The 18426-nt window shown below is 43.6% G+C and overlaps 1 protein-coding gene across 1 annotated transcript in view; it reads right to left on the reverse strand.

Annotated features, from left to right (window-relative positions):
- LOC144136259 (uncharacterized) overlaps window positions 1-16000 on the reverse strand; it is a 56636-nt gene extending 40636 nt beyond the window's left edge. Inside the window, exons 1-4 of the mRNA XM_077668458.1 lie at window positions 15770-16000; window positions 6752-6883; window positions 3299-3412; window positions 467-598 (exon numbers count right to left, since the gene is read on the reverse strand). Of these exons, the coding sequence (XP_077524584.1) occupies window positions 467-598; window positions 3299-3412; window positions 6752-6883; window positions 15770-15959 (568 nt within the window). The 5' untranslated portion in view covers window positions 15960-16000. The remainder of the gene's footprint in view (window positions 1-466; window positions 599-3298; window positions 3413-6751; window positions 6884-15769) is intronic.
- Window positions 16001-18426: the final 2426 nt, after the last annotated feature.

The raw sequence follows: 18426 nt of genomic DNA on the forward strand, positions 1-18426 counted from the left end.
AACAAATTAAGAATTCACTACTCTGTGCCATATTCCCTATTTTCAGAAAGAATGCAAGCGTGATAACTTGCTTGAGTTGCTTGGCAGGCTGTGAGCCTTTCGTGATACAGCTGATGACATTAATGGCTTTGTAACACAAAACGCGGCTTATCGTGAAACCAACGACAATTGATCGCTGGTGTTCGGTACCTGCAGTGTACCACCTTTTTTTTTTCAAACTTCAGCTTAAGTTGCGTGAAGTGCCCTGTATATGGTCCTCGCATAGCAGGAAACCCTGATGTCGATTCTTTTAGACTTATGCATCAGGGTCGCGCTCTAACAACAAGCACATTTCAGAAGTCTTGCAGCTACATTGGGTTTTTATAAGCTCAAGCTTGCCTGAGCTTGTCGAAGCTGTAGTGAAGATAAGATATCACTTGGTTGCAGATACAAACACAAAGGCAATCTTCAGAGAAAGCGTACTCACGAACACATTTTTGTTTCACGTCGTCCATTGTTGCCCAGTCCCCGCAGTCACATCGAGCTCCGTCGTTCCACTTATCGGAAATAACAGCCTGACCCCCTTTATTCTTGCATTCACTTTGGAAGCCGCTTTCCACTGCAAAAAAGTCGGGAGCTCACACCGCAGTCCGTAGTGGCAGTGCAGATAATATCGTTGAATTAATTATGTGAAACAAAAATATGCAGCTTCTGCATGCTGTAATTTTGTAAAAATGAGATTTCATACCGCCAAACTACACGCTGCCCTCTGACATCAACACTTTGCGGTGTTGTGGGACGTAATTCCAGGGCGGTCTGGTATATTTGTGCGATCACTGCTGTACGCATTAGAGTTTTACTGCTGTCACTAAAGCTGCATGATAGCGACTGTAAAAGAGGTTTTAGAACTGCATGGGTTCTAAAAAAAGTGTAAAATGTTACAATATATTTGAAGAGGCGTTCGAACAAGCACGTAAGGCAAAAGCGTTGAGGAGCAACTATTTCTCCTGAGGAATGTTCTTAATTCTCAGTGTTCTGAATACTCCGGAACAATGTGATTCGCAGTGCACCTATATGTGATGTCCCTTCGTGAAGAACAGCCAAATTCTTCCTAGAACGGATTCTGAAATTAGTAAGCGTCATTCCGAGGCGATGAATTTTTAAAACGCCTAAGCATGGTAGCGACTCCCTGCTGGGGGTACTGGACGCGAGCGCGGCCCATAGATGCACATGTAAGCAAAACTTTTAAAAAACACTTTCCTCGTTTCAGAAAGAAGCGATGGAGGGGGCGGTTCGTTGACAGTTAGTTGCTGAGTGCTTTGAAGAAGAGTGTGACAAAGTATGTTTCATCACTTCGAAGCTATTTTTTAAAACACCACCATAAACTTGTGTTATGGTGGCCAGGCATATCCCCATAAGGCACTTCATCTGCTGGGTGTTTCCCCGAATCACGCAAGCTTCTCATATATTCTGACATTTCTTCCGCGCACGCACCATTCCCTCGAAAATACTTCCTGTCAAACAATAGAAAGTTTCACATTGAAGGCATTCGCCGAACAGCACGATAAGCGAACCGCGCATTGTAGCAGACGACAAACACCATGATTATACACATAGGTGCGCTGGCGGACGCCGGAGCCGGAGGCGGCCCGGGCTATCCTCTGCGGCGCCGTCTGCTGCAATGCGTGATTCTCTTTTGTGCGCTTGCCATAGCGTTATAGAACTGCTTTTTCAGGTAATGCTGTCTAGTTTGAACGAGTGTGTTAATGAGCAAATATAGCACACGCGGCAGCATGGCGGACTGCACGAGCAGCTTGCGAGATTCGGGCAGACACCCAGCGGATAGAGCGCCTTTGGTGTGTATGTCGGGGTTCACAACAAACATTTATCTGGGTGTTTTGCGAAGATAGCTTCGAAATGACGAAGGGTAATTTGTCACATATTTCTTCAAAGCCCTCGACAGCCGTTAACGAAGGGCCGCTACCATTGGTTGTCCGTCAAATGAGAAATATAATTTTGCAAGTTTTGGTTACATGCGTTCCTATGAGTCGTGAAACTGCCTCGTACTCTGAGCGGTGCGAGACTTCAATGCGCACGATTCGAGGTGTTTTAAAAATGCATAATATATCGCGTTCGAAATAACGCTATATACTCTCAGAACATGTTCTAGGATGAACTTTGTTGTCTTTCACGTGAGGACAACATCACAGGTGCACTGCGAAATCAGAAAACTGCTTTTAAAACTTCTGCTTCCATGTGCTCCTATGGGCGCTAAGCTTACTTTTCATCCCCAAGTTTTCCCTAGTTGTCACATCCGGCGACAGCGGCGCCACCGCATCTTGCTTACATGATAGATCGGCGTTGGTGCATACCTTAGTATTACAAGCGCCGCCATTATCCACTGCAGACACGAAACCTGCAGTGTTTTCACCAATTCCCACGGGGCATAACTACGAGAAAGCAGGCCGAAGGTCACAGAGGCGCGAGCGAAGAGCTACTCATGACTCTCACAAACGGCGCCCAAAATAGATGCAACAGTGACGCTCATGTCTCTTTTTTTCCGCGGCGTACTGCACCTGTTCACTAGTTACAACACTGAAAATATCGAGTGCAAGGCTGGCAGCAGATCGCCTAGGATGTTGCAGCGCAGCGCACAATTCGTTTTCACGGGCCGTAATGAATCAGGGACCAACTTCAGCTCGTCACGCTGCCTCTCCCAACTACCTCATTGGATGCCGCTTTCCAGCTTCCCCTGAAACTTTGCTGCTGGCATAGAACCCGAGGTTCTAATGAAGGCGAGATGAACGGCTTGATGTCTATTAGTGAGGGTGGTCGACTGAAGACATAGGATTTAATGGCTTCGTTCCGCTCAGAACAACGCCTTAGAAAAATCTTTTTTCTTTAACTGGTACTCATCTACTGGAAAATGGCATTTTTCTGTGCCAGTTGGTATGAATCCATGATTTCGGCCAGCATGAACTTTGGGACACAAACGAAGAGGGACACATGGAACACGGAACACACTGCTGACTAACAACTTTAATGAAAAGGCGCGGAACACGCGGAAATATATACAGTGGTAAAGGTGGAGAGAAGGATGGAGAGAAGGCAAAGGGCATGGCGAAAGAAGGCCGCACCAAAAGCAAATGTAACAACAATCCTTAGAACAAAAGACGAAACAGCCGTTACCGGGAAAGCGAAATCACTGAGCCCCCCACAATCTTAGGCCGCGTTGCAAAACTATAATGGCATTGTCGTAGGAAAGTTTGCGATTTGTAAACCTGGTTGAGGCAGCGTATTATAATTCTGGTTGCCTTACCTTTGCAGGACTCGGTGAGGTTCTGAGTGCCTTTACAGGAGCAAGCAGTCGTGTTTGGGAGTTTTGACTCGCAGTTACCTATAGTACACTGGGTGGTCTTGCAGGACGCCTTGTCTAAAAGGCGGGCGAGTGAGAAAGAAATTCCAAATGAATGCAAGGTTATGAAGATGTTGGTTCAAAAAGATGTCTCTTAGTAGACAGCATAGTTGCTAGAAATGACTGAAATATACGGGCTGCTTAGAAGACAAGACACAAATGCACAAAATGACGCTAAGTACATGAGTTACTCGTACGTAGCGCGTATATTTCAATCATGATCAACGAACTGATGCCTGCGTTATCCTTAATGCTAGAAACTCTCATTCACCACCCTGGGATTCATATGTCGTACACAAGTTACCCTAGAAGTGCTCCATATGCACAGACATATCAGCGGAATTATGCGTCACCAAATGAGACGAATATTGGTTGCAAGCGAACCGCTGATGCACACGGCGTGTTCGTCAAGAACGCCTCTTTCTGCAAACTGAGCAGAGGCAGCGTATGGCTTCTGAAAGCTTCGCTGATGTGAACGTATCGATTTTTTGTGCGTCACATGTAGAACGCGAGAAAGTCCTACATGTTCCGTAATGTGGTACATAAAGAGCTGCCATCATCTTGATTACAGGTAATATTTGTGACTTACCACTAATGTGTAGACGCAACTCACGACAATTGAAAATTAAGTGCGTAAGTTACTCAAAAGTACCAAAGAGAAGGCAAATGAGAACACACCTTTATAAATATGGCGGTTGGGTCTAAATTAAGAGCCTATTGACTTTTATCAGAAGAGCCTAATGAATACCAGTTGATTTATAAATCACTATTTCTATGTAGTTTACAGAACAAATTGGTCACCGTGTTTAAGTTGAAATTCAATCAAACCAACTCAATACATCTTGGTATGAAAATTTTAGCAAGGCTGAAAAGTAACTAAGCAACTTCTGTGCCCATATTCTAAGCGTTCCTAAACATCACGCACACAGTTCAAGGACCCATGGAACCAACAAAGTATGCACAACTTTAACTTAAACGATGTAATACCATTTACAACAACCAACATATGCGAAATCAAACCTCCTGTGCCAGCACTCTGGAAGGAGTAATAACAAGGTCGCGAAGACACTTCAACGCAGCATAAGCATGGTGCACCCGTACATTCACCTACCTCAAACCTCCGTGCTTGTGCCTATATAGTAGCTATGAAGGGAGTGCAATCTAGTATTAGAGGTGAGTTGTTAGAAAACACAGACTTCGAAAATTTCAGTGGTATTGACGTAATTTGTGGTTGGCAGAAACCTAAAGGGTTAACTGCATAGTCCTCTTAATTGAAGTGATTCCTCACTGAACAAACAGCACGCAAAAAGCATTATTCAGTCTTTGAAATCGGTCTTTGATGTAGACTCTGCTTTTCTGGAACGTTTTCTCGCGTTCAGCCACTGCTTTAATGCTTCAGATTGGTGTTTCTTAAATATTGCTGGAACATTCCTCGTAAGCAATAATCAGCTTTTTATTTAGCGTTTAATGACATTTAGGCTGCACGAAAATTACCGGCAAGCGAAATTAACTAGGATTTCATTCACTAGAAGGCAACAGGTTTCCTGTTGACTAAATTCAAGTAAGACTGAATTGAATTCAACGCAAATTGCTTCCTATGAACTCAAATTCTGATTAGACTTAATTTACGTGCAGGCAATCGACCTTCCGTTGGATAGTATCATTGGCAAAAATTTAGTCGTTTAATTAGCGAGCTCAATAAAATTTCAGATTCTATCGAGCGGTTATAGGTTCTACAAGGAATGAATTAGCGGTCAAGTGAAACTCAATGTTCATTTTTGTAAGCCTTGCCGCAATTGTCATTTGAGGCTCTACAAGTAATGAATAAGAAACTCCATGCATTTTTGTAAGGGTTGCAGCAATTCTCATTTACACAAATTTGTCTGAGGAGCGATAAAGTTCGCTTGTAGTTATATGTTTTCATCTGAATGTTTTTGGGTGAACAGAGTGCATTACTTTAAAGCGCAGCTGCTGCACTGGCTGCAGGAAAACGCGAGGGGGATACTAAATAAAAATAGGGAGGTTCTGTTTGGGTCGTACGTTCGGCCGGCAACCCCAACCATGCACGATATCTCGCTGAAAGGGCGCAGTATTGAAAGCAAGGGGGAAGCTGGACATTCCAAGCTGATAGCACATACTACATGTAGATGCGGTTGCGTCGGTAACCCCATAAATGTTAATACGATTGTCTGACCGACAATCTTTACAAACTGACCTCGATTCTATTAACACTTTCTGCCAGTTGTGGCTTATGACCCTAAATCCCTCTAAGACAAAGCTCGTCTCCTTTACTAGAAATTCTTATAGCATCCCAACCACGTACTCTCTCAATGATATAACAGTTAAGACAACTTCCACTTACAAGTATCTAGGAGTTTACCTTCAATCAGACTTAACCTGGAACTATCATATTAAATTGCTTCTAGAAGCTGCTAACCGTTCTCTCGGCCTTTTAAAACGTAACCTTCGACATACTCCGGCGCACGTTCATAAACGTGCTTATATTACATTAATTCGACCGAAAATAGAGTACGCTTCAGCCATATGGGACCCAAATCAAGCCTACATCAAAGATAACATAGAATCCCTGCAAAACCGTGCTGCTCTTTTCATTTATTCTGACTACTCACGTTTTACTAGCGTCACGGAGTTAAAAGCTCGTGCTGGACTTGAAAACCTTTCCCATCGTCGCAAACTGGCTCGCTTAACTCTTTTTTTCACAAAATTTACCACCATCCGTTGCTTTGCGACGATTTCTTTCACTCACCCTCAGTAGTGTTTCCACTCCGTGACCATCATTTCACCATAAAACGCATCATATGTCACACTTCAAGTTTGCCAAATCACTCATACCCAAAACCATTATTGATTGGAACCGACTGCCTTCCGCAATCGCAACTGAAACGAATACGACGTCATTCCATTAACATTTAAAAAATCAAAGCGATGTGTAGTTTTCTTCTAGTTCTGTTCTGCTCACCGTAATCTGCTTGAGTATTGTTTTTCGTTCTGTTTATTATATTGTTTTATTTTTTATTAGGTTCATTTTGCGTTTTATTCTTCCGCCACATTTTGATACTTGCTGTCTATTAGTTATTCGCTTTTCTTGTTTTGTTTTTTGTTCTGTTCCTCATGTTAGATGTTCCTTGTATCTTCATGTTCGAATTTTTAACCCCCTATGTAATACCCTCGTGAGGAGGGACTTTAGGGGTATCTAAATAAATTATAAATTGTCTTTGTTGCTGGCAATAATGTTTTCACAGCCATTCCAAAGAATTCAAGTTTCAAGTGGCTGCATTAAAATACTGCGACCAGCAAGAGTAGCTTAAAAAAACGCAGTAAATAAGCGCAACTTACACTGACAGCTCTTCTCTGTCGCGTCGAAGTACATGGTGGGTTCCTCACATCGGCAGGAGAAGGTGTCGTTCATGTCGGGGTGCACTACGCATTCGACGCTGCAGAAGGAGTTACCGAAGGATTTGCAAACATCTGTAAGACATGAAGGTCAGGTAAGCTTAAGTGGTATATCGGTGCTTGTACTGGGATTAATAACGCACTTTAGCTTGGCATCCTCAAACACAAGTTGACTAATGCTCCTTTCTTATCACATGAGCATAACATTTCATTAAGCCACCAGCTTTTCCAGTATCATCTAGGAATCATGTTCTTTAAGGTATTAAATGACACATCACATTTTCAGTTTACCAATTTTATCCTGTTGGCCAACCACAATTGTACCAGATTTGCAGCAAGTAACAATATTCTAGTCCCCAAAGCCCATACCAATGACAGGAAAATAATGTGTTTTTCAGCCATTTCGTTTTGGAACGCATTGCCATTCACACTAATATGAATTCCCTTGCCTGTGTTCAGGAATAAGATGAGGTATTTTTGTTGGAATGCTGATTTTTTATTCTTTCTTTTATGTCTATTGCCTCCGTTATTGTGATGTTAGATTTTGTTTTTATGTCAATGTACTGATATGTTATTCTCTGCATTTTGTAACCAACCACTAAATATGCTGTAATTATTTATTTTGTTATAACGATCTATCTATCAAGGGTTTCGGTGCAGTCTTCTCATTACGGGACCCTCGCCTATATACTTATGACCTTTGCAAAATGTTGAAACTAGTGAACTTTGAAATAAAGACATAAAGAGGGAAAGGCAGAAAAAAGGAAAGGCAGTGTAATTAACCAGGCACTGCCCGTACAGACATCCTAGTAGTGGAGAGGGGCACGAAAGGAGCGAAAGAGAAGAGAGAATTGGTGTTCATTTCAGTTCGCAGAATTGAATGTATCTGTACCCTAAAGCAGGAAGTGTCACACTAACGGTACAGTGCTGTTATTAACTGAACACTTCAATACCGGCCGTTCTTGCCAATAGGTCAAAGGGGGCAAGAAAGGCCACTTCGCGTTAACGCTATGCAGTACGATATGCGGAGCGTGTTTAAACTCTTTCGTTGAGCTGGAGGTAGCTCTACAGCGAAGAAAGAACGTGCTCAAGCTGCAGCCAGCGCCAGCAATTTGGCGCCGAACTGTCAAAGCTGTCCGCATGTGACACGGCATGCGACTCGCTCGGGCTTGCTACATCGATATGCCAGATCGGCGTATTACATAATACAAAAATATTCTTTAGAATGAAATCATTGGTGTACTGAGGCGACCTGTACCTTCTATGACCGTCTCTTACTGAGATTACAGTCTGCTGGTGACCGACCACGCACCTTGACAAGCCGTTAACCTAACGGTGCTTGTCCCCGCACCAGCCTCACACCTTGCAGCACCAATAAGAGGCGTTGCGATGAGGCTGCCGCTAGATACTTACGGGATTAGACTTTCATTATATCGCCGGCGGTCGATCCGCAGTTGCGACACTTCACACACATTTCGACTTAAAGAGAGGCGCAGCCTCCTCGCTAGCCAATCCTGTGTCCTGCTCCATCTAAGCACGCACATGAAAAGAGTGCTATTGTTTCATTCTCTGTCGCTTTACTAACTACGGCAAATAAGCTTTCGCTTTTTTTCCTCCCTTTGATAATTTTGACTCCTTCCCAATCGTTGCATTTGTTTGTGATAAAATGTTTTTTTTTACGGTTTGAGATGAAATTGTTGCGCTTGTAGTTATTACACCTTTCCTGTTCCCTGTTAATTATTTGCCCTGCCCTTTTTTACAGATAAAAGTTGTTTTAATGAGTTCACCCCCGCGGTTATTTCTGTTCCGTCACAGGTGCGCTCACCCTGTCACCCGGCGCGTCTAAGTGCGAAAGAAAAGGGACGTACAGGTGCCAACAAAAGTTTTCGGAACAGCGATATCACGAAAAACATCGATTTCCTCACTGAATAGAAGCGCAGCCTGGCCCTGAGGGGTGCATTGTGCAGGTGGCACTGGGAACTACAAAGAACACACACTCCACTTCATGGCTGCATACTTAGACTGCTCACTAATTAGGCTTTTGTGCGCACCTGTACGTCGCAGTAACCGACACAAGCTTTTGTCATAAATTAATTAGCCGCAGTCGTGGCATCGGCCAGACTGGCGTGTCTCCGTATCTGCAATTAGAGCATACCCCCTCCCCTCCCGCTCGCTCCCTGTTCTCCCCCAACAGGAGGCTCGCATGTTTAATTCATGCTTTCGTATCGGAGCACTCTCCCTTCCCACCCTGTCCAGAAGAATGCGTGAGGAAAAGGCAGCCTCGGTGAGCAGGAGGCAACACCACGCGTAGCTCAGCGGCTGCTACTGGTTCATTTGCGATGGACTCGCCGACACCGCTGCAGGCCAGCTTCAAAGAGGACGCTCAGAGACGAGTCCAGCAGGATGTGGGGTGATAATCAAGAGCGGCTGACTGCGCTAAGTGCGCTTGTTCATGTGGGCGCCAAAATAGAGAGGCCCCCATGTCAACGCTGCGCGAGATCGAACGATACTTTTAGTGTCTCAGCGGAAGTTATGCAGGCGTCAACAGGAGCGGGAACACCACCACGGGAACCGAGAGAGAGAGAGAGAAGTGGTGGAGGAAAGGCAGGGAGGTTAACCAGCAAAATGTTCCGGTTGGCTACCCTGTACTGAGGGAGAGGAATGAGGGGGGGCGTAAAAAATAGGAAGAATTAGAGCAGTGCGGTCCGTATAGCAAGCACGACAAGCAATGACACACGCACTGTAAGTCGCAGGCCGCTGCAGCTGTAGCCTGCACACCTTGAGGGCTGCCGACTGCACCGACCTGAGTAGAACAGATCGAGGGCCATCCATCACAAGGCAGCACAGACGTTCCAGTGTCAAGACAGCGTGCTGCCTTTGCGGCTGATAATGTTGATGACAACGTAAGCATAGGACCTCTCGGAAGGATGAGGCTTGAGGATGCGTTGTGCCAGCTATTGGACAGCTGCAAGCCCTGGATTCAACAAATCCATCATCTGCAGTGCATTCTGTGCAGCCGGCATGTGCAAGCTAGAAAGCAGCCCACGCATGACATTCACGATTGGCTTCAGCATTGCAATCACTTGCTCGTCTGCGACTTGGGCCGGTTCCTGACCGACTAACCGGCCAGCAGTAGGCTCAACACACTGGGTGCGCGGTGACTATTCAATCATCGATGGTGTGCAGTGCTTCGGGAGCGATGGCCAAGTCACTTGCCGGTGCCGGTCTTGGACCGCAGTTGGGATTCATGCTTGATTAGCAATAGGCTCAGGACTCTGGTTACTCAATACCTGCTTGGTCACTGCGGGTGTGTAGCTCAGGCAGGGATGGCCAAGGCCCGCCTGCGACAACCATCTGTGCATCGCCAGTCAAATGGCTCCTAATCCTTAAAGTAGTATGCGTAAGGGGAGGACAGGTTGCGGAAATTCTTGGACGATCCTTTCTAGTGCTCGCTACACCTTTATACGGTCTATGACGAGGGCGACGACGTCGTCGTACCTTAGCGGCAGCTTCTCTGTGTGTGGAATTGTCTCGTGTCATCGCCCCATGGGAACAGCTTTTCGCTAATTCTTGGTGTTAAGCAACAGCTAGCCTATGCATTTTTATGGCTCTACAATTTCTTTCCTGACACGTTGTGTTGAAATTAGTCCAGTTAAATGTGTGTTAATTCGTTACTACAGATTTTTGGGTAGAGAGAAGGCAGTAAGATGGGAACAAAAACAAATCGAACAAGGGAAGAGGGAGTCTTTGTCCGCTTGTGACCATCTCATCAAAAAATGTTACCTTTGACTAGGCAAGTGTTGTTATGGGCAGGGTTTAAGCAGGGCCTTCACTCTAAGGAGGTACAACCGGTGAGGGGATGAGGGCGTGGAAAGAAGAGGAGGGCGTGGTGGCGAACGGGAATAACAGGAATACTGCCTTTTTTATTACAAGTTGTAAATTCTTTAACTCCTGGAGGGCCGCATGAATAGAGCCTTGAGGATGAATTTTTTGTTCATTTCCTTGCTAGGCTTCAAGTTTTTTTACGCACCTGGGTTTTGGCAAGTCCTTTGACTAGGTTTATATTTACTCATTTTCCTATTTTTATATCTTCGTGAAGTTATCATTTGACCTATTATTATCATTATTATTAGTTCTCATTCTAATTATGCTAGTGGTTCATGTGATTAGCCTGCCTTGCCGCGTACACAAAGCATAGGACTTGTTCAAACTAACTTGTCTATACGTTGCACCACTCCATGATGGGTAAACCTGTTTTTATTCTTATTGGTATACTCGGGCATGAAGGACGGCCACTGTCGTCAGGACCAGCTCATGCAATGCACAACGGTTGCTATTTGAGCACTCCCTCGGATCTCTCTTTTGACTACTGGCGAGCTTAGTCGGATCTCCCATGACAGCGTCCATGGCCACCCTCTGAAATATTTTGTCGGAACGTTACGGTTTACGGTTAATATGACGCATCAACTCACAGCCCTCATTCACAGTTCTGGTCGCAAGTCACTGCAATCTTCAATCAAACACAAGAGAGACATTTGTGGGGACAAGTCTCCTCCAAAGTTTCGTCTATATACAGTGTGACACCAAGCGTTGATAAATCTGCACGCCGTACGAAAGAAACCTTTTTAATGTGTCTCGTAATGAATAACTGGACGAGCGATTCAGTCGTCTGCACGCAATAAGGCTTTTCCCAGTACCCGGCGTAAATTCCTGGGGTAATGCTTTTAATGACTGCGGGGAACGCAATCGGCGCGATTCGATACCTAAGCTGCACGTGTGAGCATTTTGAGCATTGGGTGCAGCGAACACAAATATTTTCCAAGTTTATGCGCAGTGTTTATATGCGTAGCTAAAAAATATGCTCGCGAAGTGTACAGGAAATTGAATTGCCTTTAAATAAATTATAAAATCTTGATTGTTTTAGTATTGACACAATCAAGCTACACGAGAACTGAGAAGCACTCCACGTTGTGCAGAAAAAACGTCGAGACCTGTATTTAGTACAATATTGTGTACTTCCTATTCTATCATGTTGCTGCTTTTTGTTTTCCGGTAAACTCCGTCACCTCCATGAAACAAATGCTTGATGACCGCATCTCTAGTCTTCGTAATTGTTTTATAAATCTTAAGTACGGGGCAGGTCCGGTATTGATGTCGAGCGAAAGATTGGATTCAGTTCTGAGTATGATCAGATGTGCGGCGAGTTTCTAAACCGCTAATTGCGACGCATTGACCTTGAGACTTTCTGGCAGCTGCAGACCATCGACCAAGGAAAAAAAAATAACAGACAGTCAGTCTCGAAATTGATAGAGACGTGAAACCTGAAATGCCTAGACTATAAAACCGCATTTGAGCATTACATGAACCGTCGCAGTGAATTAAATTATGGTCTTGTTCTCTCTCTCTTTCTCTCGTAATGACAAGGTTTTGGCATTGAATTCGAATAACTAACGTCGTATACCGCACATCCCCTCTGCGTTTTACTTGTGCGTGACCGTCTGTGCTCTTTCCTTTCTGATAATTGTTTCTGTACACCTGCTGCTGAGCCCGCACGTCATTTCGTGCCTTCCCTCCGAATCCACACCCTAGCTCATCGTGTTTGTCATCATCTATGCTTCGACCATTTCAGTGCTCTTTTCTTGAAAAGGCAAAGAGCAGTGAAGAAGCGTAATTTCCTGACCGTCATGGTATGCAGTTACAAACTGCAAAGTGTATTCCACATTTCCCTGTGCGCAATGCACAGGGCACCTCTCAAAGCCAAGCCTGGACCCTAGGCAGAGAGGAAATTAGAAACTTTTTATTCTGATAATAATTGGTTTTGGGGGGAAAGGAAATGGCGCAGTATCTGTCTCATATATCGTTGGGCACCCGAACCGCGCCGTAAGGGAAGGGTAAAGGAGGGAGTGAAAGAAGAAAGGAAGAGAGAGGTGCCGTAGTGGAGGGCTCCGGAATAATTTGGAGCACCTGGGGATCTTTAACGTGCACTGACATCGCACAGCACACGGGTGCCTTAGCGTTTTTACTCCATAAAAACGCAGCCGCCGCGGTCGGGTTCGAACCCGGGAACTCCGGATCAGTAGTCGAGCGCCCTAACCACTGAGCCACCGCGGCGGGGAAACTTTTTATTCTGTGTTTCCAATTCTGTGAAAACCTCGACATAATGAATTTCAGAATTATCTTAGAGTCTTCGAATTAGCTCTTTCCAACGTGAGCTTTTCGTTCTGACCCTTTGTAGGACCCATTTGTACCACTTGCTTAAAGGGTCGGAAAACAGACTACTATATTTTCGCGTGCTGAAAACAACTGAGCTATGCAGCTGGCCATTTAGCGTGCTCTTACATCTTGCTCGAACCGGCATCATTGGTGTTGTGTGGGTTTTTACAAGTAAAGGTGTACAGTTCTATGCCGCCTATTTTTGCGGGAAAGAAATTTGAAAGCGTTTTAGCTTCTTAAATCAGTGAACTGCCTCAGAATATTTTTTACGCACTTTCGAGTTCTAAAGTAAGCTTTTTTATCCGTCAAAAGGAGTACGGTGCAGACACATACCAAATTTGAGATATTTTTATTAAATTAACGGTACAAATATGTGCTGCTAACTTTTTACAAATCCAGTGGTTGAGAGAAGTTGCAAGTGATGTCATTCATTGAAGCTCGTAATTTTTTTTCTGCGCAACGGCACACAGCCAAAGAAAGGAAGAACGAAAAGGAGAAGAAAAAAATATGAGCTTCAATCAAGAATACCAACTAGCCCAAGAACGAAGTCTACTGATGTCATTCAGTTTCTAAGGTCATTCTTAGTAGAATTTTAATACTCGTATGCATGTGAGGCATCACATAATTTCATGTTTCAGAAGAAATTAAACTAAACGGAGTAACATGCTCAACAATATTGGCGCTTTTGTGTCCAAACGGGATAATTCTTTCTCTTAATCCGCTTTCCCTGTACTCTAAGCCAGCTATCTTAGTGCCAGATTAACAAATGCACTTGAGGTTCTTTGAATTCCTTGAATTTGAAATTGAAATTGTCCTTCGATTTTCAATAAAAGAAAGCCAAGTAAGAAAAGTGTCTACCGAAGTATTTTCTTCGTTTTGGTGCCGATATGTACCAATTTTTCGATCAAAGGGTGTCAACTATCACAGTCTTTTGTAAATGCGTTTAACCAAGACTATGAATGTGTTCGTTAGGAGAAGACCATATATACAGTTGACTACATCGTTGAGGCAGCTGCCAATTATGTTTAAGGAATGATTAAGGGGGCACTTGTCCACATGTCATATGACTTAAAGCTATTTCATGCATGAAGCGACAACAGTTTACCTAAAGCTAGAACAAAGCGGGGCTGGGGTCTGTTTCATCGATTCCAAAGTTGAAAATGTAGACTGTCTATCGGGCTGGCGATTTCTGCTCAGCAGCCTCGTGCAAACCAGCTGTGCGGCAGCAAGTAATACCGTGAGATTATTGGTGTACTTTTGCATAGGCAAACTAGCCCATCTGATCTCTTAGAACTGCACCTCTTTTTGTCAGAGGAATGCATGATTTTTTGTTCATAAGTCATTATATTCGCCAACTGCCTCGCTACGTCTACACAGGGAGAAAGACATCGCCGAATATTTCCAATCACCCTCTCCTGTTCCAGCTGCGATCGCCCTTGTACCCGCAGAATTATTAACCTCTTCTAAGCCATCCCACATTACGTTTTTCATCTCTTTGAATCCACTCCGCTACCCTGAGGGCCCATCGGCACTTCTCAGCATTGTAAGCCTTGCCCGTTTCCTTTCCATTAGAAGTGTGGATTGACCCAACATTTGCAGATCGTAATTTTTCTCCTCAGCAAAATGAAGGACATTGGGCTTTACAGTGACAGTCAATATGATGTTTCAACATTTAATATCCCATGAAGAGCTGCAGGTAGCACAACTTATTTAGCGTCGCCGCACAAAAGACGTATTACGTAACGTGATTCACAGATCAATGCGGGTGAAGGTAACTTCCCACGAAGCGTAGCTAAGATCTAAGCTATTCACAATAATCGAAGCAATAAGCGCTTCTTGTCATCGTAAGTGTTTCGCGCTATCATTCCACCTCGAGTAAGAAAATTGCGGTGGCCTCAAGAAGTAATCATTTTCGCTTCCTCTTGGGAGAGTAAGTGTAGAACAGGCGGATTTCAAACAGAATTAGTAAAAACCTTCGAAACATGCACCTTTACCTGCACGTGAACACTGTAGCTGCTGCTAAAATTTTACGGTTTCTTAGTGCTTTAGTTTGAGAACTGCTTAACCCTTAATGTAAAATGCAGCAGTCAACAAAATCATTAGTCCGGCTCGCGGTTCTATCCGACCTCTGCGGTGGGCGACAAAAGCGAATGAGTAAATTCTTGCTCCCGTTACGCAGGTGACTAATGGTGTACTTTGACGGTTGAAATCGACATATTATACTTTGATATTTCTGATTAGCAAAGGTCATTGATGCTAAACGCTAAAATTTTGTCAATTTTCTGTTCCTTGGTTATGACCATCAAGAATGAACAACGCGCGATCCGCGCTCGGAGCTCACTCCTCAAAGTATGTTTGACCACATCTTCCCATCGTGGTGTGCGCACCAGAGCGTCCAGCTTTGCACCAAGTTAGCAATGCCGAGCGCACAGTAACGCGTGCATGCACGTTTGTTCGGCCAAGAAACCTCTCATTTTCACCCTGCCTTTTTTACTCGCCTTTGTTAATTTGAACTGCATCTTTGAGAGAAATACTGATGTGTTCCGTTCCGTAACTTCCAATATCACCCAATGTCCAGCCTACATGTGTCCATAGGAACCCGCGGGCTCCGCTCTTCCTCCGAGCGTTCTTCAAACAACGTTACGCATTTGAGCAAGCATGCCACGGTTTGCCCCCGCAATCTTACGAGGATCTCGAGCATGTTTACATACTGATACGCAACAGCCCTGCGCTAGTTTCGCAGCTCACCTTGAGCATATTCATCCTTCTTGAAGGTGTCGTGATCGCTGTCGGCTGCAGCCCCCGCAATCAGGCAAACGCTAGCGGCGAACGCAGCTAGCCGGAGCATTCTTTCGTCGCAGCACCGACGGGGCTTCTCTGTTCGTGTCACAGCAAAGCAGTCCTGCCGCAAATACGCATTCCACCCGGCGCTACTCATCGCAGCACTTACCGACGAGTGCGACCAGGTTTATTGTTCGCGACCATGCCTTTCTTTCTGGCTATCAGCGCAGTCCAGACGCTTGTGCGATACTCTCTTGCGTGGCCTCGATGAGATAAATCGTGCATTGTGCTTACACGTCGTCATTAGTGCTCAGTGTGCAAATCTAGGCCATCGGTCAGTGCCCCTAATAGTCTCGCACGCGCCATCGGATTGGGTGTTGCTCCCGGACTGCCACTTATCCGATATCACAAATTTTCTCCCTCATGTTTAGCACCGAAACGCCGTTTTACTGAAGGTACTTATGTCCTGTCAAGAAGTGCAGCTGTGCGAGTCGGGTTCTCGTGATCTAAATCACCGAGAGCGCCGTTTTTAGTGCTCGCTGCGCCGCTTTATCTTGCTGAAGGTTTATTCAAGCGCAGTTTCTGACATACTGTGTTAATAATAGCATCAAGACAATAGTATTAATAAATTCAGAACGAGGAGGGAGTCAGAAACGCAATAGAACTTAAAAGTAGCAATCATTAACACTCAGGCTTCCATGAACGAAGTCAGAGGCTGCTGTAAAACTTCGTTGTTAGGAAGCTGATTACACTCTGTTACTGTACAGGGAAAAATGAATATTTAAAGCAGTTACTGCGCTGGCGAAAAAGGGCAATTTTCAGATTGTGTCTTCTTGTAGTGCAACCTGAAAAGGAAGATACATGTCCATTAAGATTAAGCTTAAAATAACGTTTGACTAATTGGTATAAGAATTTAAGCGTTTAAACGTGGTTCCTTTCTTTTATATAGATACTAAGCCTGCCCTATTAACAGGTCACTTATTAATGAACATTTATATCCATGTAAACAAAACGAACTGCTTGCTTTTGTACTTTTTCAATTTTGTTAATATTTGTTTTGGTAAATGGAAGCAAATTATTGCCACTTAATCTAATATAAGAAGGAAAACTGATCAGTAAGCTAAAAGCCGGACTCGGGATGTGAACAGTTTTCATGCACGACTAAAAAATAGTTTACTGTTTGAATTCCTTAAACTTGATTTATGTGTTTACTCCTGTCAAGGTCGTTAGTGAGCCATAGGCCTAGATATTGGTCGTGCGAAACTTCAAAGAGAAGTTGTTTGGGAAAGATTAATGGAATAGAAGATAATTTTTCTTGCGAGGAACTCACATGCACACCGTTTCTCGGGAGTAAATCGGCATCTGCCAAGCATGACACCATGCAGTAACTTTTTGGAAAGCCCCGTTAAGTTTTATCTGATCTGATTTTTTTTAATTGCAGAATAGAGCACACAGTCAACCACGTAAAAGTTAATATGATATTGAATGTATTTCACTATGCTGTTAATATGAATGATAAAAAAGAAAGGCTCAAGCACCGAACCCTAAAGAATGCCAGAGTCTACAGAAAGTTTCAGAGGAATGGTGACCAAAATTGACACATTTTCAACAATTTTTCAGATATGCTGAAATCCAATGATTGATATTCTTATTTTTTTATTGCGTTATTAATCGTGGAATGCAGTTTTTTGTGAGAAACCTTGGAAAATGATTTTTCCGAAATTCCCAAAAATGGGATCTGTTCGGTTCTCGTTGTGAACAAAGTTCGCAAAATCATATACAGTCTGAGCTATAGCTCAGGGCAAGTAGAATAACCTTTTTGAAATCTGTGCTGAAAATTTGTAATAAAATTTATTTTTTACAAGAAAATCAGAAATATGGGCTTGTATCTTGAGTTCTGAAATTTTGCAAGTTGTCATGTTGAAGAAACTTACAGTTAATCATTAATGCACTGTTTGCTGCCATTCTTATGAAGTGATTGAACTCTGGCCATCCTTGAGTCATTCTAAAACTGTGTTTCGTTGATACCTTGATAGCAAGTATTTGGCCACCCAATTTGCGTGCCTCGCTAGGAATGCATTTGGTATTTTATCAGGACCGAGGGACTTCTATAAAGCAAGATTGAAAAGCATCGTAATTCCACTTCGTTCGATGATTACAAGGTCAGGCTTCGCAGGTAAGAATGATTTAAAAGAAGGGGGTATGCCATTATCATTCGTGTAAACGTATTGATACTATTCGTTAAATTTGCTTGATTTACTTTTCGTCATGCGTTAGAGTGCCATTGATTTAAAACACATGAGAATCTCTGAATACCAGAGAGATTGTACGCCAAATTTTTTTTGATGAAGCTGTAATGAAGTCAGGCAATAAATTTCCAAATAATTTTCTTTGTCTAGGGCTACTTGTCTTTTTATCTTAACTGACACAGTGTAAATATTTGTCTTGCGGACACTCAGAACTGTTACCTGTCTGCTTTTTCTTGTTAAATGTTTTAAATATTCAGGGCATTTGCAGTGATGCTCAACAAATCCAGGAATTCTCACGTTTAATCTTTTTAAGAATGCATGGCGCAATTTGTGGATCTCCTTGAAGGAGATCCACAAATTTTCTACCTTTGATGT

This window comes from Amblyomma americanum, chromosome 6, assembly GCF_052857255.1.
Source record: "Amblyomma americanum isolate KBUSLIRL-KWMA chromosome 6, ASM5285725v1, whole genome shotgun sequence".
NCBI lineage: Eukaryota > Metazoa > Arthropoda > Arachnida > Ixodida > Ixodidae > Amblyomma > Amblyomma americanum.